This window comes from Rhineura floridana, chromosome 9 (assembly GCF_030035675.1).
Source record: "Rhineura floridana isolate rRhiFlo1 chromosome 9, rRhiFlo1.hap2, whole genome shotgun sequence".
In the NCBI taxonomy this organism is placed as follows: domain Eukaryota; kingdom Metazoa; phylum Chordata; class Lepidosauria; order Squamata; family Rhineuridae; genus Rhineura; species Rhineura floridana.
Genome location: NC_084488.1, coordinates 63,496,328 through 63,522,379, shown reverse-complemented (window position 1 = coordinate 63,522,379; position 26,052 = coordinate 63,496,328). Strand labels below are relative to the sequence as shown.

Sequence of the window (26,052 nt, the reverse complement as noted above, 5' to 3'; positions counted from 1 at the left end):
TTATCATGGCCAAGGATGCTGGAGGTTCTAACCACTAACCCATGTTTCAACATACTGAGAACTGTTTTGTTGCTCCTCTTTGGGATCAAGTATTATTATTAATAAAACCATGGATGCTAACTAAGTCAGCAACATCTAGCATTTAGTGAATTAGAAAAAAATAAGGTCAGTAGAGCTAAAGCTTTGAGGCAGCTTTTTACTCATTCTTCTACACAAGATGTCACAACAATGTAGCTCCCACTGTAAGCACTTTACCTAAAACATAAAACCAGAAGCTGTCCACTTGCAATGCAACACAATATAATCTGCACATCTGTTTCACTATCCTACACTGGCATAGTCACACCATTTAAAAAAAGGTGATTGTGTAAAGTTTAACTAGAAACAATTGCCAAAATTTATTCAATAGCGAAAGAGTTGTCCTTGAAGTACCCATAATGACCACATTTACACATAAGAGTAAGTCAAGGTTCTTGGCTTAATAAATTATACCACATGAGCCACATGCTGGTACACATAGTATGATCACTCCCACCTTGCCCTTCCAGATATGAGAAGGTAAACACATCAAGATGGGGAAACTTAGTGTAATATGTGAACCTGGGATCATGGCTTGTTTTGTCCTAACAAACCATGATGGCTAACCAGCTTTAAACCATGGTTTGTTGTTGGCTTACTGATTGTAGTGTGTTAGGGCAAAACAACCCATGATCCCAGGTTCAGACATAACGCTAAGCTATCCCCTTCCTAGTTAATTTATTGTTCATGCCAGGTGAAGAGTGAAGTGGAAGTGATTGGGCTGCATGCACCATCATGTGCACTGTATGGTTTATTAAGCCATGAACCTTAGCTAGTCATTAGGTGCAAACCCAGTCAATATTTACAAAATATTGCTTCACGAATCTGAAATAAATCCAGCTGGCATAAATTGACACCACAGAAAAGAATTTGCAGACATCTTTTAAAATGGCCAAACTTGTTAATATTCAGTATTGAACAGGATTCTGTAAAGGCAGCTTCTTAAAAATGGCTGAGACTAGTTTTTATGATCTATTCCTCTAGAGTCTTAGTTAAATACTGTGTATTCTGTAAAATGGCTGAAGGAAACCAAAGATGATAGAATCATAATCCTTCATAATTTTATTTTGTTATCAAATGCTTTCCAAAAATAGTTCTTAAGAGTGTTTACACACATCATTATTCTATCAAGCAGAATAAGAAATAAGAAAATATGCCTCAGTGATATAGTTTCAAATACAACTGTGTTGAGTGCATTAAAGTGCAAAATACCTTCACTCAGCACCCAGATATTTCCTTCTATGATCTAAGCCAGGAGTTCCCAAATTGTGGTCCCTGAACCACCAGTGGCCATGAGCTTCATTCAGGTGGTCTGCGGCATGTCCATATTAAATATGGAACCGTTTTACTACCCAGAAAGGTGTTTCTCAGTGAGCGCCAGGACACCGCCAAGTGGGTATTGTGTTCCTTGCTAGTGCTTGAGGCAGGAAAGAGTTAACACTCCAAAGTGACCGTTAATGCGGCCCCTCCCATGGAGTGCTAGTTCGCCGTCTGGCCAAGCTCAAAAAATAAACTGAGACATATCTAAAAACACTATGAAAACATTAACTGGAATTATGAAAACATACATTTGACACTTAAGTTGTAAAAATAACTATACAGTCTCAACTCAGAGCGACTGCCAACTGTACTGAATGATACATGGAATAAGAGTGATCATTGACTCCTCAGTGTCCACCCGTTTTATTATGCCATGTCCCGCCATTTGTATCCCAGGGTGGGCCTTGGCGGTGTCCTGGCGCCCACTGAGAAACACCCTTCTGGTGAGTAAAACGGTTCCTTCTCCAGTGGGCACCAGGACACCCCCAAGTGGGATGTTCCAGAGCTGACGTACTGATTGGGTGGGTACAGAAATGTTCAATGATCACTCAAGACCTGCTGAATACCTTGCCTCCCAAAGGCCGCTTCAGCTGAAGCATAAAGATCTATTTTATAATGTTTAGTAAAAGTGTTAGGGTTAGCCCAAGTAGCCGCCCTACATATTTCTTGGAGAGATACATTTGTTTAATAAGCTGCAGTGGCAGCCGCTGCTCTAGTGGAATGAGCAACGATGCCTGAAGGTAATGGTATGTTTAGAGAACTGTATGCTAAGGCAATGCAGCCCTTAATCCATCTCGCCAAAGTAGAGGAGGACACCTTTTTACCAAGAGTAGTTGGATGGTAAGAAACAAACAAAGAATCAGTTTGCCTTATTGGCCTAGTCCTATTTATATATACTTTAAGTGCTCTCCTCACATCCAATGAATGCCAAGCGCGCTCTAGAGGATGCTTTGGCGAAGGACAAAATGTTGGCAATACGATTTATAAGGAGAAGAAAGCTACTGTGCAAAAAAAAAAAATAAATAAATGAGGGAAAACCACCCTGGAATTCATTAACGTAGGGAAATATCAATAGCAGTTATGACTGAGGAAAAAACCTCCCCGGAAATTCATTAAAGGGGACAAAATTAACAGAATGCATAAAGGGAAAATCACAGAGAAATTCATTAGTGAGGAAAATCTACCCAAGAAAAACACTAAGGGAAAACCACAAAGAAATTCATTTCTGAGGAGAAAACATTGTACTAATTAATCTTAGGACGAACAGCCATATACAACACGGAGATAAAAGTGAAGTAAACATTGACCGCCAATAAATACATAAATAGAGAAAAAGATAAATAAATAAATAACTCGGCCAGACTGAAGAGCAAGGCGAAAATCAGTACTGCTCAAGCGAGGCAGGAAAACGAACTAGCACTCCGTGGGAGGGGCCGCATTAACGGTCACTTTGGAGTGTTAACTCTTTCCTGCCTCAAGCACTAGCAAGGAACACAATACCCACTTGGGGGTGTCCTGGTGCCCTCTGGAGAATCATATTGATTTTTAATTGTAATTTATTGCTACTTTCTTTTATTTCTTATATGGTAGCTTATTGTATTACAGTTTGAATCCTAAGTAATGTAAATTGCTGTACAATAAAATACAATATAAGAAAGAAAAGAAGCAATAAAATTACAATTAAAGATTATACAGTATCTAACACAACACATTACAATTGCTATAACAAGCAAAAAAGTCATGAAGTGGTCCCACAAGACCATCAGCAATTTTCAAGTGGTCCATGGGGAACAAAAGTTTGGGAACCATTGATCTAGGCCTTTCTACTGCAACTGACTTGACATGTTCTTTTCCAACAAGAGTCGGCCTCAGATGTTCCTATAAATATATGACAGTATCTAGTGCCACCCACTTTACCCCTATGGAAGTTGTAAGGTGGTCTGATCCGGGGGCATGGTATAAGTTACTAGGGGAAAAATAGACACTGGACATCTACATGAAAAATGGGCATCAATACTACCAAGGGGGGAAATTAATAGTGTGAGTGATTATATGCTGAGAATTCATCCAGGAGAGAAGAACAAGCCTTTTAAACCTAATTGTCTAGTTCACAAATCATTTCTGCTTCCTACCGCTCTATTTGAGCTCTGCCCAACGAAAGAACACCACCTGTCCACTTTGTTATAAGCCAAGTCTCTGTGTGCAAATCAGTCTCAGATGTTCAAGGGACTGTGTGTTTCCTGCTCTCCTGTTTCTCTAGAAACTGCCTTTCTCTCTCATGTTTTTCTACTCTACAAATTGCTTCTCTTATACTTTTTCTTATTAATTCAATCTGCAAAATACTAAAGTGAGCCTACTCTCAACCTCTTTAATCTCAGAACTATACAGTAACTTAAGTTGTTCAACTTTACACTTGGCTGCTTCAACCTTGTAACTGACAGTACATCTACATCACCCAGATTTTCAGCTGTACAAGTAACGCTAAATACATTTATTCTGTTTAAAATCAGAACAAAATCCATTTTAGCATATGCTAGAAGGGATTTTGCTCTTTAAAAGGCACTAAACTATTCAATAGTAACAAAGAAATAGAAGTGGATTAATCTGATCTAATATCCTATTTATGACACTGCCAAGGATGAGATGCAGTCAGAGGCAAAAGTTCAACAACAAAAAATTGTCTACTGGTGGACTTGAATTCTTGTTAAACGTTGCCTTTGAATGGCTATCCAGTAGCTTAGATGAACAAAAATATATTCAGTGACACTACCTGACCTACTATTAAGAAATGTGAAATACCTATTAGACTTATCCTGTAGACTGTCGTGATGAATGGCTATTCACAATACCTATTTGTAAATTATATCACAGCCTAACAACACCCAGTTAAGAGCTGACTCCCACTTTCTACAGACTATAACAGGGATGGAGAATCTGTTGCCTTCCAGATGTTGTTGGACTTCCAACTTTCATCAGTCCAGCCAAGCATGGTCAATGGCCAGGGACAACAGAAGTTGCAGTCCATCATCATCTAGAGGGCCACAGGCTCCCTACCCCTAACATAGGTTCTAACATGCCTGGAATAGTGGCAAGAGCATCTCAGCCTGAAACACCATTAAGTGTACAGGCCCTTCTGAATCTAGAATGGCTGCAAATTAAGGCATTACAGCTATACCAGGCTACAACTTTGATATAATGGAGTAGCAACAGAGTGTAATAAGTGAGAGAGAAAAAAGTCGTATGACTGGCCATGAGAGGAACAAAATTAAAAAGTGCATTAGGAAAGAAGAAATGGATGGAGAGAATAACTTATCAGGTAGAAGTAGGGCATTTAAGTGGCTGAGAAAGAAGACTAGGATTCATACAATTCTGTGTACACAATGGGTTTTTTAGCACCCCCATTCTTAATGCAGCCCCTTTCGCCTTACGAAACGCTGCACTTAAAGATTGGGAGCTATCCCATTTAGCATGAAAGGTCTGCAACAGGAACAAAAAAATGACAAGTCCTCCATATGCACATTGCACCTTATGTACACATGCCAAGCATGGTAAGTGAAAACTAGCCCCTTAATTATAATAACGCTCTCAACAGCAGGTTAATAGTAGTACTCTGGCATGATCTGAATATTTCTTAATTCACTTCACTCTACCAAAAAAGTAACATGAAAACTGGTCAGTTTTCCATGTCAAATTTCATCCATTTTGCATTTAAGTATTACAATCCTTAACCACAGGAAGCATGAAAAAGGGGGACTTACTTGTACCTTCTATCAGTAGCTCTTGCCCATGGCTACCCAAAAGAGTACGTGAAAGGAAAGGAGCAAAATCCACAAATATCTCCCTCAGAAGAGGGGCAGCCTTTTCCAAGGCATGCTCAAGCCTTTCTGTAATACTAAGAGATGGACAAGATTAGTATGAGACAGAGAGAAAGAAAAAACAATCAACTAAAATTCTGGAAAAAGAAAAAATATATACACAAAAGTATAAAATGTGTTAACAGGAGTGCCCAAACCAGTTGCTACACACCACTGGTTTTATTTCTATTTAAGTTACAGTAGTTGTGATAGAAATCTAAAACTTCCTATTGACCTCAAATGAAAGAGCACAATCCATGCAGAAGTGTAGAGTGAGTCCCATAATTGCTTAAATAAATAGGCACGTGATTTACCCCGGTTCAAGAAAGTTAAAAGTTATTAAAAAATACCTCATGTTTGAAGCAGAATCCTCAGGCACAGAAGAAACTGTAGGAACAGATGGTAATCTTGAATTTGACGATCCATTGCCTGCAAAAGATTTTAATAGACCATAGATAGCATATGAACATATGAAGCTCCCTTAAATGGATTCAGACCATTGGTTCATCTAATTCAGAACTGTTTACTCAGACAGCACTCCACAATAGCAGCTCTCAGTGGCTTTAGGCAGAGATCTTTGTCTGTTCTACTATCCAAGATCCTTTTAACTGAAGAAGCCAGCGTTGAGAACATGGCTATGTCTACATCAGGGTTGGGAACCTCCAGCCCGTGGGTCCATTTGTCCCACTAGGACATTTTGGCCAAATCATGCTCACCTGCCAATCACCTTATGTCATATAAGGTGTCAGCAGGTAAAAAGGTGGCTGTGCAGGGCCAAAAGGGGCATCTGAAGTGCAGTTTGTCAGCACTTCAGAAGCCCCACATCCAGTGCTTCTGAATTCCAGGTGATCAGCTAATCATCAGGACTTCAAGGCACAGTGCAGTGCTCTTTGCAAGCCCCTTACAAAGAGCCCTGAGCAGTCTTTGAAGTCCCGACTATCAGCTAATTGCCAGGGCTTCAAAGTGCTACATCACCCAGAATCATTGTGATGTCATTTGGGTAACCCCACACATCAAAATCAGTCTACAGGGGGCAGATGTAGGGGAGATAAGGATCTGTCCCAGTGGCCAGATCCTGTTCCAGAGCCCTGTTATGCATGAAAAACATATGACCTCTCACGCCAAGCTACTGCCCTATCTGCATAGGAAGCAAGCACTTCAGTTGCATCACAGAAAGTGGATATTCTAATTCCAAGCTTTCACTCATTAGGTGCTCAAATGTCACATCTGGGTGCATCAGTATCTGTATTCATTTTCACAATTTCTGTTTGCTTTACAGAACTCCCTCTCTAGCTTTGCAACATTCCTTGAAGAGAAATGCAATGCTGCTTAACAAAGTTTTCCCGACATTAGAGCATTCTCACAAGGTAGTAAAGTAACATGGGGGAAGGGCATTTTGTTTAAAGGAAGTGTGCAATACGTTACATGGTCCCATCCACAGATGCGAAGACCCAGGAAAAAACATGGAAAATCTTTTTGGGGAATGGGTTTTTTCATGTTTTTTATTTTTCAGGGGAAAACTGGGGAGGGGGACAAGAAAAAACTATTGAATTTTTCCAGGCATTCACATCTCTAGCCCTATCACAAATCAACTAGCAGTTCTCCATGTCAAGTGAGCCTGGACCATACAAATTCTGAACCACTGAAACAAGGTGAGCTCTATATATTAAGGCATCCTGGATAATATTCAAGTCATTCCTTCTTCTCCTTCTCTTTTTGAGAAGATTACACTGAAGACATGTTATTGCTGTTGTATACCACCTTACCACCTGTCATAACAGTATCTTCTTTGGTGTTCGATGTGTAACTATCTCCAGCCTGTAAAGCTATTTTGTTTGGCCTGTAGTGGTGGTGCTTCGGGTAACATTTTCCACTGAGTGCCTGAAGCATCAATGCCAACATCTCTTCATTCAAGTCAGGCAGACACTTGAGCTAGACTCACAGTGCAACTCACACACAGAATTATATAAACATACGGAGCACAGACAACATGGTTTAATTCTGCATATAGAACTAAAACCAGGGCTGTGGAGTTGGAAGCAATTCTGGGTAGAGTCGGAGTCGGTAGAAATGTACAGACTCCAACTTCAAAATAAATTTTGATTGACAAATTTTTTAAAATATAAATTCAAAATGTCAAAGAGGCTTCCCATGAAGTCAGCTGTATTTGAGCATTTCACCATAACTCAGGATGGAAAACATTTTGTGTGTCAGTGTATGACACAGGACCCAGATGAAGACAAATGCTGTGATGCCAAGATCAGAGCATATTCAGGCAGCGATAAAAATGCTCCTATGAGAGCTTCCAATTTAAAAAGACATTTACAGCCCTTTCCAGGGCTGTGGAGTCAGAGTTGGAGTCATGGAATGGGAAGCAATTTTGGGTGGAGTCCGAGTCCGAGTCGGACAGTAGAAAAATAGAGGAGTCAGAGTCGAAGGTTTGGTGTACCAACTCTACAGCCCTGACTAAAACATCATAGTTCAATGGTTTTCCAGTTTAGAGACATCCTTAACCCTTTTTGTATACCTTCAACCAATAGATGCCAAGGAAACTCTGTATCGAGACTAACATTTTTTAAGCTTATTGTAATTTGGGAGAGAAGGGAGGAGCAGAGAATAAACAAATTCCCTTTTCTTTTTCTTTCTATCAAGTCTCTCCTCTAGAAACCTTGAAATGCTTTGGGCACACAGGATCCCATTTGTTTTGAGCTGGCTATCCTCACGCAAAATTTACAAGCAAGCACTATCAGGCAAAGAATCATGTTTTCTTCCAAAAAGAAATTGTTCCTAGCCACACTGGTAGCAGTTCTTAGCTTTTTGTCAAAGTTAGCTACTCAGTTAAACCTTAGCTATACATAGCAAGGCTAGGAAAGACTGACAAAAACTGGCTAGTACTTTTGTTCACAATTATTAACATAAATCTGCTTCAGTTAAGAGTACACCTGTGATCTTAAACTTGTTTGCTTATCAGAAGCATAATTGACAGGCATCAGATGGTGAAGATGCTGCAGCATGTAGCAGGATGAAAGGCTGCTAAAGCTTCAAATATGGGGTGGCGAGGGGGGGGAGACAGCAATTCCATCTTGACCTCAAACTATCCAAATAGGATACCTTCATTCCTCAACAAGGGGTGGACAGACAACAAAAAGCTTGATGTACATTTCTAATTGTTATACCTGTGTCCCTTCAATGGTATGGGTAACAGTGCCCCGGTTTTGGTTGCTATGTTTCCTAACAAGTAATAAAATGCCAGTTACCATAACCAAGTGGAGAATCTATATATTAGGAACCCATACAAAGGGGAGCAATGAGTTTTAAGCAGGAAGTTACGCCCATTTTATACTTGAGGTAGGCAGCAACAATTAAACTGATTTGGATGCAACACCAAACCACATGTTAGGATCAGATGAACAAGCCTAGGTGAGCCATAGGCCCCCTACTCCTCGTTGGGCATGGTTGTGAGGAAATTTTCCTTATGTTTTTCATTAACCACAGCTTGCCATGTCATCCAACCCTGACTGTGATTAATGTTCACTATGGTCAGTGGAAAGAAGCCAACTTTAAACCATAGTTTATAAAGTTGGCTTGTTTTCACTAACCATAGTTAAAATTAATCACAGATTAAGGTTCAAACCACATGCTAAACTGTGGTTATTCTAAGACGGAATGAAAGATTCTGATCACCTTGTGACCATGCCAGATAGTGATGAGGATTATTTGCATTCTAACATTTCATTTAGGCAAAACTACAAATCTGAAATAGTCAGTGTATAACCTTGCTGAAATGCTGGTGCATGACTCAAAACCTTAACACAGGTATATTTAAAATGCTTTTTAAATTTGTGAAAAATATACATTACAGCTCTCACAGAGTTCAGATGCCAAACCAACAAATCCAAAAATATGTTTTAATGAGTTTCTTGCATTTTTGTTGTTATTGCCTTACCCTTTACTATAAATTTAAACTATAAATTTAAAGCAACATTATTAACTTATTTAAGATATCAGCTTTTGATTTTGGACATTCAGAATAAGCAACAGACTTCCGGGAAGGGTGACTTCGCTTGTGCCTGCTTTTCGAGACGAGCTCTCGTCTCAGAAGAAGTTTTTTCAGTGTAAATCAGTCAGAACATTCTTTTTGACTGATGAAGATTTTCTCTCGGGAAGGGAGAAACATAGAGATTAACCATAAAAGCCTGTTTTTGTTTGGGAGGACTGGATCTCATTAATTTATGAGAGAAGGTTCAGCCAGCAATGCCGGAGGACGTCCATCACGCTCTAGCTGAATAAACGACACGTTTATCTTTTCTTTAAAGAAGAACGGACTTAAACAAGCAAGCACCCTTCTTTCTATATTTTTTTTTTCATTTGGTTTAAATCGTTGCTGCAAAAAGAGATTTGTCACTGAATCAGCTATAAAGATCTTCTGGGTGAGTTAAAAATTTTCTCCTTTATTCACGAAACTAAGGAGGAAACAAATTGAAAAAGCCTATCTTAGTTTTTATTGCAAAAAGCTGGCCTGGAAGTGCATTTTAAAGATATAAACAGAAGAGGGATTTCTATTTCGAAGAGAGGAAAAAAATAAATTTGATTTATGAACTTTGGAGCATTATATGTTTGGGATTATTTTCTTTCTGGTCTATTTCATTTTGACGAATCTACTTGTTCATGACGCCACTAACTCTTTTGAAGCTGGGAACTAAATTTGTTTTGTATTCCTGAACATAAGAGATAAGGCAGGCTGTACTGTCTACACTGTGACTTCATCAAGCCTGGAATATTAACCCAATTGTGACTGAAATAATTTTTGTTTTTGTGGCTCTAAGAATGGCAATCAGGAAAGGGGCTGAGACCATGGAAGAAATCATGTTTCAGAAAATAATGGATGAGATTGAGATAACGAAACAAACCCTGAGACAGGGTAGACAGAAGATGAAAAATGAATTTAGCAAAATGACGCAGGAGTTTAAAGAAATAGTGGATTCTGTGAGAGAGGCTCTGGAGACTGGAACAAATGTAGAATTGGAAAAAGATCTGGAGTCTATGGATACAAGAAACAAAGCTTACTGCTTGGAACTTAACGTTGTCTCTGAAGAAATCAATGAAGATAATAGAGATAAAGTTATCAATGTCTTGGATAATTTTTTGGACTGGAATGATGTGATGGAGTTTGACATAGAAAAAATCTATGGAATTGGCTACAGATATGGGACAATGGAAAAATTCTTAAGAGATGAGCCAGTGCATTTTGTAAAAAAGAAGAGTAGAGATGTGACTTTACAACAATATCTCAGCAACATATTCAGAATTGATGGCAAGAAAAGATTTGTGATGAGGGAGATTCCCATCATACTTTTATTATATGACTATGGCTATGACAGCAAGATTAATATGGGATACTGGTAATGGGAGAATGGATACTGAAAATACTGGACTGAACAAGACTATTGAAGATGGAAGACGGAATCAATATTGATATTGGAAGAATGGCTATTGAAATCATTGGATCAAACTGGTTTGACGAGATGGATTAATCTATATGTTTATTTGGACTATGGCTATGATAACAAGATTATTTTGGGATACTGATAATGGAAGAATGGCTATTGAAATTATTGGACTTAATAGGACTATCGATAATGGAAGAATGGTTACTGAAATTATTGGACTTAACAGGATTATTGAAGATGGAAGATGGAATTAATATTGATAATGGAAAAATGGCTATTGAAATTATTGGACCTAGTGTATTTGAATGTGATGGATTGGTTGACATGTTTATCTGGAGAAAAATTGAAAGATACATCTTTCAAGGAATTGAAATCTCTCTGACTTTTTGTGGGAAGAATAAAGTAATGTTTATGAGATTTGATGATTAGTTAAGATAGCTATTGGAGGAAAGTGATTTTATAACATAATTTAGGAGACAGGATTGTTATATATTGTAGACTTATAGCTGATCTGTGATAAATCGGAAGTCAACATTTTATTTTATTGTTTAATAATTTTTGTTTTGTTTTTTGTCTTTAAAAATTTGAATAAAAATTAATGGAAAAAAAAAAGAATAAGCAACACAGCTTTTGGTTACTCTACCTGAAGAAGTCGGTTTATGATAGGAAACTTGGCATACTTCCAGTTAAAATGAAGTTTTTTATTGTAGCACATGCCGTTTCAAGTTTCATTTCCCATGCAGTTAGAATCAGCAGGATAAATGCAGCAATGTGACTCATCTATTCAGCATAATGCTTTACCTTAGAAAGGGAAAGAGTGTCCACAAAGTGGTCTCATCCCCAATGTAAGCCTCTAATCATATACCAAATAGGGGCCTGTATTTTGATGATGGTTGTCACTGAATTATGCTGGTTATCTCGAAAGTGGCACAACTTTGTCTAGCTGGAACATTTAAAGACAACTGACTGCTTTAAACAGGCATTAATGATGTGGAATTAAACTGAATACATAGAAAATGCCACGCAAACTGAAAATCCATACACATGGATTTTCCATGAAAATGTTTTGCTATCTCCCGATGATGGATCATTGTTTCTGTTTGCTTTTAAATTAAATCATGGATCACTGTTGAACAGCCCCTCTCACTTTTTAATAGCAATGAAACGTTCTAAGTTGCATGAATGAGAGGATTCTTCCAAAAGCATTTCTATACATCAAAAACACTCTAATCAGGCCCATAATCATAACCATTTCAGAAATTATCCAAGACAACAATTTATTTCAGCAAACAAGATAGCTTAAAAATGGTCAAAGAACAAAATGCCAGTTACATTCTGCAAATGAGTTCAAAGCACTATTTCATGGAAACACTCTTTGGATAAAAACATGAAATGTAGATTCGAACTGAGCTTTCATTTAAAGAATAGCTTTTGTGCATTTAGAGGAAGACAGACATTTCAGAAGCATGTTTTCATCTAAAACACACATGCAAGTAAGTGCGGTAGCTACTTCAAACATGTGGAACCAAAGTGACTTATCTCTCTTATCCTTTCACTGATAAACTGGCTCCTTCAAACTGACAGTTTTACAGACATTTGCAAGGACATAAAAGAAAATGCAAATAGATCATCTGTCTAGCACCCTTCTAGTGAAAGCTTATTGTTTATTGAAGGTCCCCAAGGGCCTAAACAAATAATGTATCTAGCAATAAACTGTCCTTAAAAGGAAGTGCTGCCCCGAAAAAATGCATGTCTTTGAATGTACATATGCAAAGAAAAGTGATACCTAACGTTCAGTTTAATCACAAGGCCTCAGCTACTAGAAAACAGATCCCTCCCGCACTCTCTTCTCTAACAAAGTCCAGCAAGGACCACAAACAAAGGGCTTCTTTTTTAAAAGGAGTGTCTAGTTAAGCAATGATTTAGTTCCTTACTGAAAAGTTTCTGGGCCAACATACAAAGTAAAATTCAAACAAGTGAAAATAAAGTATTATTTACTTTAAAAAATATTTTTACCACACTAGGAACTGCAAAACTTTTTTTGCTGCAAAAACCTACCAATCAAGCAGGGCTATATTAAGAAGACAACGTGGGGCAAAATCATTACTCTTCAGCATAGCTCCACTACCATAAATGTTCAGTTTTACACATTTGCTGGATGAATCCCAGGCATCTTCTCATGGGTTGGCATTTTTGTTGTGGGAATATCATACCTTTCTTGCGTATTTGATACTGGGAAAACTACAATTGTTCCCAGGTAGCCCTTCCACTGCCATTGTGATTGCCATTCAGAATGTGGCTGCATAAATAAATCATATAGAAAGCCATAGTTGTGTGGTAAGGAGCTTTGCATGCAGTTCTACTTCAGTTGCTGGGTAGCAATTCTGAGTTCTTAGCCTGAGACCCTCTAGAGGTGTCGCTAACAGGCAATTCTAGGTAGATGGACCAAAGAGAGACCTCAAGCAGTTCATGTAATTTTAAAAAGTGACTTTCATGTGACTTACATGGGAGAAATGAGCAAGTTCATTTTGAACCTAAAACTTGTACAGCTTCCCAGCATAATCACCTTTCTGGTATTATTATTATTATTATTATTATTATTATTATTATTATTATTATGCAGACTGGGATAGGTCTCAACTTAAAAGGCTTGTTGAAGCCTTTATATTATATCCTATGAGTAAATCAGGAGAATGGCTCATACTTTTATCTTCTTCCAAGAGTTCAGACTGTGCAAAACTACTCTGAGTAAGTGCACATACATTGCTGTCTTTTGACAGAGCCGCCAACATCATAGCCGATGTAGAGATTGTAGATATATGTAACGCAGAAACATAACTGACTTATGCTTCTTTCTAATCCACTGGTGCTTCCCATCTAAAGCATCTGAACATCAGTTTCTGAAGTGGTGAGCAAGGAACTCAGCAGCTGAACAATAAATATGAATTATAGCACATTGCTCCGCAATTCTCTTTTTCAAAACTCTTCATAACTTGTCTCCATTTGTCTTCACTTACCAGGAGATCCTCCCATTACATCTGGTGGTTGGGCAGAATCCAAAGAAGAAACCACACTGACAGCATTTGTGGGCAAATTAATAGTAGCTGTAGACAAAGCCACTGACTTCTTCGGTGCCACAACAACACTCCTATCAGAAAATACAAACCATTCATGAACAGATTGTAAATGACTAAGGGTGGCCGAACATATTGATCTAAAATTCAGAAAACATATTAAGATTTTTGCAAGCAAGAAACTTCCAGTCAGGTTTGATGGTTCATATATTTTCTTTTCAGCAATCTTTTGCCAGGCTATTGTTACAAAAAGCATGATACAATCTACATTTTTATATTAATTGTTCCAAAAGACTGATAAGCAAATTATAGCAATCACCACTGGAGGCAGTGCTATTTTAAGTCAAAGTATTTTTTTACCTGAAGTACTTTAAGAGAAGTACAATATGAGTAAACCTGAAAATGGAAATGGCCTGCCTTCAAGTCGATCCCGACTTATGGAGAACCTATGAATAGGGTTTTCATGGTAAGTGGTATTCAGAGGTGGTTTACTATTGCCTTCCTCTGAGGCTGAGAGGCAGTGACGGTCCCAAGGTACCCAGTGAGCTTCATGGCTGTGTGGGGATTCGAACCCTGGTCTCCCAGATCGTAGTCCAACACTCTAACCACTATACCATATTGCTTCCTTAGAATCTTCAGTTCCTTGGTAACTCATTGAAGAAATGACCCAAGAAATCAATGGCCTGTCTATTAATACATCTCACATGGTTATTCAAAACTGAACATAAACCCCGTTTCAGGCGTCGGGGAAAATAATATCTTTTATACTACTAAGACATCATTATGACAAACCAATTTCAATTAAACAGTAATGTTTTATCCAAACACCTAAAAGGCCCAGTTAAGCATACGCTAAAGACACTTTTAATTGCAAGTTAGCTCCATAAACATGCAAAACCTCAGCTAATGAGCTAAAGAGTACCGCTGATATATTGTGCACTCCCAAAGCAGTGCTTCCTTTTAATTACCTGGTGTTAACTATAAGCCAAAAGTCTTCAACATTCAATTTATTTAATCACATCTTCTGTTGACAGTACTGTAAGTATAGATTGGAAGTATTCCCTTAATAGCATTAAAAATATTCAGTTTCTAAATAAAGTGCATTAAAACCGGCTCTATTCAGGTATAATAATATAAAAAAAACTTTCCAGCACGTTATAAATGTAATTAAAAAGGGACATTTTTTCTTTGTTCTCATTTTAAGTCCTAGTGATTATTATAACACTAAGCCATATTCTTGATTAACTAACCATCCTGAACACTATTCACCATAGATGTGGTAGTGTGTGCCATATCATTATAAGGGTGACTGCTAATGTTAACTATACACTAAAAGATGGAGCAACAGCCACCTGAGCCCCAAACCAGATTCATGTGTTTTAAACCATGAATCCTTCTTAGATATACATAGGTTGCACTAAACAACTGCACTGCACAAGAAAGCTAATTTCAAACAGCATGTGAACTTTGGACCTGATCCTAAATTCAAGAATAAGTAATACTGAATTAAATTAATATTGTGCATAAAGATTGGGGTCATCTCTGGCCACCTTCAGTATTCGGATACCTAGAAAAAAAGTTTGAATTTAAAACAGAAAAGAAAGAGGTAATTATTAAGAATTAAGGTAATAATTAAGAATAACCATATATGCACACAAAAATTAGAACACTTTTAAGATGACTGATAGTCTTAAAATCAGTATATAAGCTGATTTTCTCTATCCATTTCAGTTTTTAGAGCAGAATACAGTGCAATATTGATAGCATTGGTGGATAATCTGCATCAAGATATTAAGGACAGAGTGACTCTGTTGATTCTCACCAGCTTTTTATCATTTGATTATTTCTATATTAACAGATATCTAATGAGAGCCTCAGTCACTGCTTTGCAGTGGCTGTGATCCTACTTTAAAGGCAATCCCAGAAATGTTTTTTGTTTGTTTGTTTCATGAGAACTATCTTACAAGGCGTCTCATGATTTATTATTTTACCCAATTCTTTTAAAATATCTATATGAATCCAGTGGGGGAGATTAGCAACAGATGTGGAATGGCAATGTTTCCAGTGCTGTCAGATCTGAGATCAGTTGTTCAAGTTCTGAACTGTGCCTAGAGACTGCTGTGAGCTGGACAATAGCTAACAAAACTGACAATAGATTCGGATAAGACAAAGATCTTGATGGCTTGTGATCCATGTAGTGACGGAGAAGTGATTTTTCCCCTTTCTAATGGAAACATTTTTCTTGAAGGCTGAAGTACAGGATCTAGGTGTATATACTGATACCATATAGCAGCCATAACCAAGTGTGTTTTACCAATTACATTGAATATACCACCAGTACTCTTTCTTAAATCTCACAATCAATAAAGGAGGAATCCTTCAAAATCACTATATACATATTCTATATTCCTTTATTTTACTTTTTATTTCTAAGTAGGTCAATTCAGCCTGAAACAAGTCAAGAAATTGCCTCAGCTTGCAATCCTATACACACTTACCTGGCAGTGAGTTCAAGAGGGCTTACTTCTGAATGGGATTGCACTTTAAGCAACAAATTTGTATTCATACATATTTATTTCCTATCTTATAAAAACTAGAATTTTAAGAAAATTGTCTCATCCATGCGATGCCTCTACATGTGCATATATTTTAAAAGAAAATGTTTAAAATATGTAAACACACAGGTGTGTGTAATCTTATACGTAACACAACAGAAACAGCATAAAAGATGCATTGTATTCTGAAGTTGAGTGCTGTGATAATCCCAGTCATGCTTAAGTGTAAAATGGTATTGTTCACTCATGAATGAGCATAACCAAATGAATATTGCCTCCCAAAAACAGAATTATACAGTGACCCACTTCACCTAATTTTGAAAATATTCATCTGCCAGAAGTCTTCCAGCTAACTGAACATTCCAGTTGTCTCCTAAAACTCTATCAAATTAGTTTATTTTTACCACGAGTTATCAAATATACTAAATTTCCATAGTGTGGCCGTTGTTGTTTTTTTAAAGCTATTCAGGAGAGATCCCTACACAAGCTTTATAAGGACATATAATGAAAGAACTCACTTAGATGAGTTTTCAGAGCAGTAGCTAGATCAGTAATGAGAACTTCCATCAATTTACCCTTTCTAGTCTTGTATACACCTGGATATGGATGGGGGGAGAGAAATGTCCTCCACCATTTTTAGCCAAAACAACTTTGTTTAGCTTTGTGTATTCCCAATCTAGTTAAAATGTTGATACAGGAGGAGCATGACCATCAGGCAATATTTGTTTTGCTGCATTGAGGACAGAAACGTATATTGATATTGCTTAATTCCCCCCTTTTCCTAAGCAATATGAAGCTACAAGAGCAACATTTTATAGGATTAGCTTCATCATGAGAAGCGACTAGCACTGTTGAAATAATTTCATGTAAAATCAACATATGGGGGTAAGACCACTGGCTTTTGCCTTGATCTCTGTGCACTCTGGATCTGCTGAACAGTATACATATAGAAGACCCAACCAACTTGGGCCAGTGAATATGATCCCATCCACCCCCCATACGCATTTGTTGTACACTGATTTGTTGTCTAATTAGTGCTCAAGTACAATAGACTTGTGAAGTTTTAGCAATACTTGTTTATTACCAAAATAAATAATGACCAGGAAGAAAGAAAGAAAGACATAGACAGATAGAGCTGCTCCTAAAACAGGATCCATCAAGGTGCTTATGTAATTCAGTAAGTCTTCAGTAACTTCTTCCAATATGGCTGTTCTCTATGGACAACTCAATGATTGGCGGAAAGAAACAAACAAACTGTTCTTTCATTCACTTTGTGTGAAAGCAAATATGCTGATGTTAAAACAGTAAAGACACAGCCACTATGTTTTGCTGGTTTTTTAATACAGAGGAACATCAAACTTACTCCAAGGAATTAGAGTATTTCTTTTTTAAAAAAGAAAGAAAACAGAAAACGTACTAGGTTACAGAGGGGGTAATTTAAAGCTGCCGTCCTGAACATACTTACTAGTGACTTGCTTCTGAGTAAACATGCAAATGGTTATTCTGTGGGAGAAATAGCAGTACAGAAAGAAGCTGAAGATGGAGAAACAAAGGTCACTTCCAGAGAACTTGCTGAGCATTCATCTTGATTTGTTTGCACAAAGTTTGCAGAGAGTTCAGATGAGGCCAGCTATTTGAGTATCAATTATTTGTTTGCAGGGAAATATGATGTTGTGTCAAGCAATTGTTAACCTGCACACTTTCTAGAGCATTTTCACTTTCCGTATTACAAAAAGTCAGATGGGGGTGGGGTTTGTTGTGCAAGAGCACTAAATCAACATTAATTGTGAAGCCTGAATTTGCCAGTTTGTGACTGATCCCCAACCAAAAACAGCAAGTTTGGAAGAGTCCAAGTTAAGGGATGTGAGGGATTGGGAAAAGAAAGAGAAGAGAAAAACTTATATTTTCCTATAATCAAAGTATTTAGATCTGAGATATGAAAGGACAACCTTGAAGAAATACTGATGTGACAGAGTAAGAGTTTGAAGAGTCCTCTTCTGAATATTACTTTAGCCTACTGATGAAGTTATAGAAAGAAAACTTTAGTGTAAACATCCAGTGTCCCAAGGTCAAATGCAGTCTAACACATGCATCTTGTGAATCATATGCAGGGAGTCAGGTGGAGCCCTGAGGGTGCAAAATGAAACCTGGAGACCAAGTGTATGGTGGGGGGGGACTGTATGATCAGGAACTGGACCAGCATGGGGTAACATTTAAAGGGCCTCTGACTTTGACCTTTTCCTTCCCTTTGAACAGTACTTGCAGATGTTGCAACTTTCTGCACCTATCCCTTGTTTGCAAGACCTGTCACAGCACTCAGCCAATGCAAACACCAAAACTCTCTGCAAACAAACAAATCAAATCAAAACAAAACCCTTGGGAGTGGGAGTCTTCCTTAGATTAGACTGTTTGGGGTGGAGACTGGTCTGTTTGAAGATGGAAGATCAGTTCCAGAACACGAAACATTATGTAGCTCTTTAGATTTTGGGAAAATAGGTGCAGAGAGGTAAGAGGGACAGCTGTTTCAAAAATAGTCAGCCAAACCTTCGGCTATAGGCTTCTAGGTATTGCTTGATAGATAAACAAGTCAATACATATTGGAAACTTGTAGGGGCTGAAGGATGGTTAGAACCATGTTTATGTACTTCATCAGTTTTCCCCTCCTAATCTGACATGACAAAGGAATTAAAGAACAATGTCATAGTTCAGTACAATTTCTCCTGAGCTATACTAAAGGCCACGTGACATACAAAGTGGCTCTTTTTGCGCTTGCTGAGAAAAAGATCAGAAATAAAGAACTAGATAAAATGGCAATAAACTGTTTGGGAGATGCAGATTTTTAAATTGTGCTCACTGATTATAATTCTGGAATTCTTTTATACTACAGGTCGCAACAACTTGTCCTTTGTATACTTTCACATACTTCTGTATATTTTTACATTTCATGTTTTTACATTTTAATGTATTTGTCATGGCCTTTGGCTAGTACAATAAATATTTTAGAGAGATGTCATAGTTCAGTTAGTTTCCAGCATTTGACAGACTAATGGCCACATGTTTTTTGAGGAGGAACACACCAGCATTCACATATATTTAATTATTACGTTAAAAATGAAACCTCTAAATTGGAAAGCATGCGTACTTTCAAAAGTACTGAACAAAGCAGTTAATGTTATAACTTACTCTCACTTTTTTTTTCATAAAAACTAAAAACAAACAAAACTATCCTAATAGGTTATGGGTTCTATTCATCAGTTCTATTCCATAAAGTTCTATTTACTTTATTCAACAGGGCTATTAAACTGCCAATATACAGTTACAAAAAAAAGTATTTTTTGTTCTTGAAAGGTTACGGAGGACAAAACACTGCAAATAAACTGCTAATTCAGTGTCTCTACTGGCTTAATGAAAGAACCAGACCAGGCCCTGAACTTTTATCAAGATAAATCCCCAGCACCCACTAATCACCAGATTGGATCTTCACATAAGATAAAAGAGTAGTTTTTGGCATGGGAATGAGCACATACACCTCGTTGTTTGCAAAACCGCACAACCTGGCACTCTTTCAGCAAGGTTTCACTCACATAGCTGTTACTGTATACTCTCCAGCTATGGCTGGAAAGTTGATAATCCTTAAGATATGAGGAGAGTTTTGATTTCTGACACAACATTCCTGAGATAAATGCAGGATCAGAGAGATGCTTTGAAATTCCCAGAGATACTTTGCCGTAAAACTGCTACATGGGAAAAACTTTTAACAAGGTGCCTTTTCCAACCCACCCCTCAAAAATGAAAAACATTAACTCGCCAGGCTTTGTGTTCTACACCATTATATTATTAAATATAAACCAGACACACTAAGTTCCACAGAGCATCCTGAAGTCCGCTTGTCCAAAGTTTCCCACTATAATGTTAGTATCTTGGTGTGTCCCTCGAGATGAAAACCTCTTTTTGAATGTAGCTCCAGTTTCCTGAATATGCGGTTATAACCTATTCCACCCAGCCTCACCCCCAAACTACAGCAGACCTTTATATGTCATCTGAAAGAAAACATGTTTTTCCACCAAATTTACAGCATCAAGGTTGGACCACTTTAAAATGTTTAAGTGGGGGATTTTAGATTTTCTATACCCACAAATGTACTCTACCTCTTGTTTGATTACCTTCTCTGCATAATGTTTTGGATTTTGGAGCATAAAAAGTAGATGTCATACAGATGCATATAGCCCATATAAATGTGTAGTGTAACTACAGTATTAAAATAAATCCTAAGAGTAAACGGTTTAACTTATGTCAACAGAATGGAAAATAAAAACATTTAAAATTGTGACATCACTCAACCACAAATTCTTCACATACATTTATTCTTCTATGAATTTTACTATTTAAAATCTAACATATCACATTTTTCAGTCTACAGTCACTGGATTCAATCAGCCTTTGCTACATCATATTAATGCAGGTAGAAAAAGAGATAATTGCCAGTGTGGTATAGTGGTTAACGTGTTGGACTACGACCTGGGAGACCAGGGTTCGAATCCCCACATAGCCATGAAGCTCACTGGGTGACCTTGGGCCAGTCACTGCCTCTCAGCCTCAGAGGAAGGTAATGGTAAACCCCCTCTGAATATTGCTTACCATGAAAACCCTATTCATAGGGTCGCTCATAAGTCAGAATTGACTTGAAGGCAGTCCATTTCATTTCAGGCATGATTGCACAGGAGTAAATCCCATTGAACTCAATAAGTATGCAAATGATCAAACCTCCCCTCCCTTCTATCCCCTCCCCCTTGCCCCTTCCCTCCCCCTTCCCCTCTGCCATCCCCTTCCAAACCCCTCCTCCTTCCTCTCCACTCCGCCCTCCCCCTCCTCCTCCCCCATGGTCAGTTTTACCTATCCTACGACTATGACCTGGGAGACCAGGGTTCAAATCCCCACACAGACATGAAGCTCACTGGGTGACCTTGGGCCAGTCACTGCCTCTCAGCCTCAGAGAAAGGCAATGGTAAACCCCCTCTGAATACTGCTTACCATGAAAACCCTATTCATAGGGTCGCCATAAGTCAGAATCGACTTGAACGCAGTCCATTTCCATTTTATGAGTATGTAGATGTGAGTGACACAGATGTTAACTGCAAGCTGAACATTAACTGCAAGCTAAACATTATGCAGGGGGGCACTCACAGTTGTAGGGTAAGGCATGTGGTACAAAAGCTACTGCATGGCTATGCCATGGTGCATCCCTGAAATGCATCAAGATACAGCTTATTGTCTCATTCCAATTATTATTTAAAGCAGAGCCAGGGTACTTATGGAATGTGAATTATTTGTATTTTAAAAAAATGTTACTTTGGTAAGCTGCCTTGTGAGATTTTTTAAAAAAATTGAACTGTAGGATCCCTTGAATAAAACATGACATGTTACAGTTATATAGACAAAACAAACAAGTCCTCAACTCCAAGGAGCTAGAACTGGTTACAGTGAAGGTAGAATTGTGTCAAACCCACCCCATACTCCCAGGTAACAGGAACAGGCAGTATCAGTGTTACGTTTCTGGTCTTGCAGAGCTTCTCTACTACCTGTACAAAACTCCAGCTTACAATCCCCATATTTTAACCTTCTGAGAAACCTGTGGAGGCAGTAGCAGTTGGTGGTTCCATGTGAGTGGGACAGTCGAATCCGCTCCAGGTTTTAGCTCTGTAAATGTTCAGTCTAAAATACAGAACAGATTCCACTGCCCCACTGACATGGAGCCACCAGCCACCGCTGTGCAGAGGTCAGCCGTAAGCCTTCTCATAAGGAATCAGTAAAGTTCCAGAACCAATCTGTTGTACTTACATTACTGGGAGCTAAACACCACTATCTCTACTATGCATTATCTTCTCACTTTAAAATGCAAACAATACACATCTTTAGTAGTAATATTTAAATTCCAATCTATTTATTCCCTGAAATGCAAAGAATCTTGGGCATATCACAAAGCACATACTGAAAGTAATTTACTCTGGAACTTTCCTTTTATTGAGCTACAATGCTTGGCTCCCTAAATTTATTTTAATCTCTCCAGCAAAATATTTTCCAACAATGGTAAAAAAAACCACTCGCTGCAACAAAACAATGTAAAAGCTCAGCTCTCCATAAAATAAACTAATCTTTGCCATAGTATTTATCTTATTGTTGATTAATTAGTTCTATAAATTACTACAGTTCTGAGTACATGACCTCAAATTCCAAATTCTAAATTATAACCTAATTAATATAAAATAAATTTTGTAAGCCCTCAGTATGCTTTCCAGATGTGAATGACAAATGTATCCAACATTAGTCATATTTAGAGTACATGACTTAAGCCTATTACAGGTCTTCTCTGAGTAGAATTTAGTTGGCTACAACCCAAAATTATTTTATACTGGTCAGTAACATGCATTATATCTTGTAGGTTATTTAAATCTCAAAATCAACCTTTAGATATATTTGGGATTTGCATTATTAAACTATAGATTTGATTCAGAATTGTAATTATCCTTAAGCATATTAAGTACTATATTAAGGAAAATTGGACACTGGAATGAAATAAATTCCCTGAATGACTGAAGAATTATTTTAGCTTACGTGATCTGCCCTATCACATTAAATATGTTTTTTTGTAGAATTGTGTAAAATGATTTGCAGACTCCAAAATAACTCCTTTCTTCTTTATTCTACTAAAACACAGTTCTCAGGTTTGTTTTGGAAATTCTTTATACTGCCACCACTGCCATATATTATTTTTAAGCTTCTATTATGAACAATTTGAAGTAAAATAGGTTCAAAGTGCAATAGTCCTTACCTGTCAAAGGACCGAAATTGCACAGGCTGTTCAGCAGCACTATCCCCAAGGCCTCCAAGAAAAGCTGGTGGAAGAACTGCAGTGTCTACTGTGGCCCCATCTGCAGGGGCACTGACCAAACTTCTTAGGATATCTTTTACATTGACATTTTTCGCAGTTTGAACAGAAGCAGTTTTACTGTCCACATCACTCTGCACCTCATTTCTGCTTTCTTGAGATTTACTGACTTCTGAAGAAAGTGTACACAGTACTTCACTGACTACATCTGGGCCTTCAGTGACACTCTGCACTTCTGCTTCTATAGCAGGCTCAGAATTGTGCTCTAATCCAGAATGTGCTTCCTCCTCAATACCCGAATCTCTTCTTTGCACAGACACAACACTTTCTGACTCCTCACCAGATAAAGTGGTAATGGCTGCAGGTGGTCTTTCTATATCTTGGGAAATACACAAAATACAGAATGAAATCATCATGAGAGCCCCATTTCTCAGCAAGTATCACTTCATAATGAAGAAAAGCTTAAAGAAGGAGATATTTATTTAATTATTTATTGTACTTATATACCACCCCATAGCTGAAGCTCTCTGGGCGGTTTACAGTAACTAAAAACATTAAAACAAATATACAAATTTAAAAACATCTTTTAAAAACAATTTAAAACACAATTTAAAAATTTAAAACAATTTAAAAGCACATGCTAAAATGCCTGGGAGAAGAGGAAAGTCTTGACCTGGAGCCAAAAAGATAACAGTGTTGGCACCAGGCACACCTCGTCAGGAACATCATTCCATAATTTGGGGTCCACCACTGAGAAGGCCCTCTCCCTTGTTGCCAGACTCCCAGCTTCCTTCAGAGTAGGCACCCGGAGGAGGGCCTTTGATTCTGAACATAGTGTATGGGTGGGTTTGTATCGGGAGAGGCGTTCCATCAGGTATTGTGGTCCCAAGCCGTGTAAGGCTTTATAGGTCAAAACCAGCACCTTGAATCGAGCTCAGAAACCTACAGGCAGCCAATGCATACCACAGATATGAATGATAGGTTACACTTACTGACTGTTCCTAATTCTCTCAGAGGCCTACTGGGATAATTGGTTCAGGTAGGTTTTGTTGGAAGCTCTTGTTGGGTCCATATCAGGTGTTTAAGAGGACTTAGTAAGGAGGAACGTGGGTGATGCCACCCCAATTGCAGCAATCAACAGTAGAGAGAGGTATGGCCATGGGGAGGTGGTGAACTACCACAGAAGATGAGGGTAAGGCTATCTACACCTTGTTCCTCACTCCCATTCCTCTCCCGGATGAGCTCCTCGTTGCTCATTTGCTGTGCCCACTGGCCTGTGTGTGCTATTGTTTAACACCAGATCGGTACACAATAAGACCACACTCGTCCATGATTTGATTTGGTGTACATTACCAAGACCTGGGTGGGTGAGCTGATGGAGTTGTTCTGATCCAGCTTTGTCAACCTGGATATTCAGTGCAACACCAGCACAGGCTGCAGGGAAGGGAGTAGGAGTTGCTGTGGTCTAAAGAACTTCCATCTCTGTCACCAGGAAACCACTCTGTCTTGGAGCTGGCTTTGAGGGCCTGCACCTGGTGTTGGGCCAAGGAGACAGTAAACTAGGGTTGCTGCTGGTGTACCATCCACCCTGCTTCCTGGCAGCTTCTCTGACAGAGCTGGTGGAGGCAGTCTCGGCTCTGGTATTGGAAGAGCCCGAAACAATAGTCCTTGGTTATTTCAATGTCCATGCTGAGGCTGCCTCTACTGTTCCGGTTCAGGACTTCATGGCCTCCATGATGACCATGGGGATATCTCAAGTTGTCACCAGCCCAACACTTAGGGCAGGGCAAACCCTCAACTTGGTTTTTGATCCAGATGGATGTTGGATGTTGTATCTGGCGCAAGCAGATGCCCAGGATGCAGAACAGTATAGTGACAGGCTAGATGCCAGTTGAAGCAATGAGCCGGACAAGCAATAAGTTTTAAGAGTCACTTTACTGACAATATATCACAAGCTCTCTCTATACAAACTCCTCGACCCCCACACTCACAAGTGTCTGCTGGCCCTCTATATAGATAAGGCCAGCTGCCCGAGCCTAGGTTGCATAGCAACGTGTCCTTGAAGATGGCTCGAGCTCTGCCAACTTTCGCTTCTAAGTCACGTAGCTCACTTGTAGAAATTTAACCTCTGCTTTCTCGGTTTTATAGCCAACAATCCCCCACCTTAAATTTCCACATTCAGCCAGTTACATTTCTTTTCCATTTACATGTGTTACATTTCATATTTACATTTGCATCATCTGGTTTTACAGCCATTACATTTCATTAGAATCTCAGCATCATTTTTATTACATACATTTATTACAGCAATTATTCTTCATGATTCCCATCATCCCACTTTCGCTGTCATACCTACTTGATTTATCAGTTTTAAGAACTTGTCTTCACTTAGTGGTTTTGTCATAACGTCAGCCAGCATATCAGCAGTGTTACAATAAGTTAATTCCACAAACCCTTGTTTAATCATTTCTCTGACATGGTGATATTTGATGCTGATATGCTTGGTTCTCTTGGTGTGTGCTTCTGACTGAGCTAGCTTAATGCAGGTCTGATTGTCCTCATATATTTTGATTGGTTTGTCTATGCCTTTTCCAATTTCAAACAGTAGATGGTCGAACCAGGTAAGTTCGTTACAAACCAGAGACAACGCTATATATTCAGCTTCTGAACTCGATGTAGCCACTATAGTTTGCCTCTTACTGCACCAATCAATCACTGAATCATATAATAGAATGACAACACCAGTAGTAGACTTGCGGCTACTGGGATCGCCAGCATGATCCACATCTACATAGCAGCACATACTCCCGTGTTTACTGCTGGACAACACTAGAC

General features: G+C 38.4%; 1 protein-coding gene across 4 annotated transcripts in view; it reads right to left on the bottom strand.

Moving 5' to 3' along the window:
* LRBA (LPS responsive beige-like anchor protein) overlaps window positions 1-26,052 on the bottom strand; it is a 654,576-nt gene that overhangs the window by 487,036 nt on the left and 141,488 nt on the right. For 3 of the 4 annotated variants that reach the window (XM_061584671.1, XM_061584674.1, XM_061584672.1), the window contains exons 30-33: window positions 23,161-23,596; window positions 13,720-13,850; window positions 5,603-5,681; window positions 5,157-5,290 (exon numbers count right to left, since the gene is read on the bottom strand). In XM_061584671.1, the coding sequence (XP_061440655.1) occupies window positions 5,157-5,290; window positions 5,603-5,681; window positions 13,720-13,850; window positions 23,161-23,596 (780 nt within the window). The remainder of the gene's footprint in view (window positions 1-5,156; window positions 5,291-5,602; window positions 5,682-13,719; window positions 13,851-23,160; window positions 23,597-26,052) is intronic. The other variant, XM_061584673.1, reaches the window with a different exon arrangement.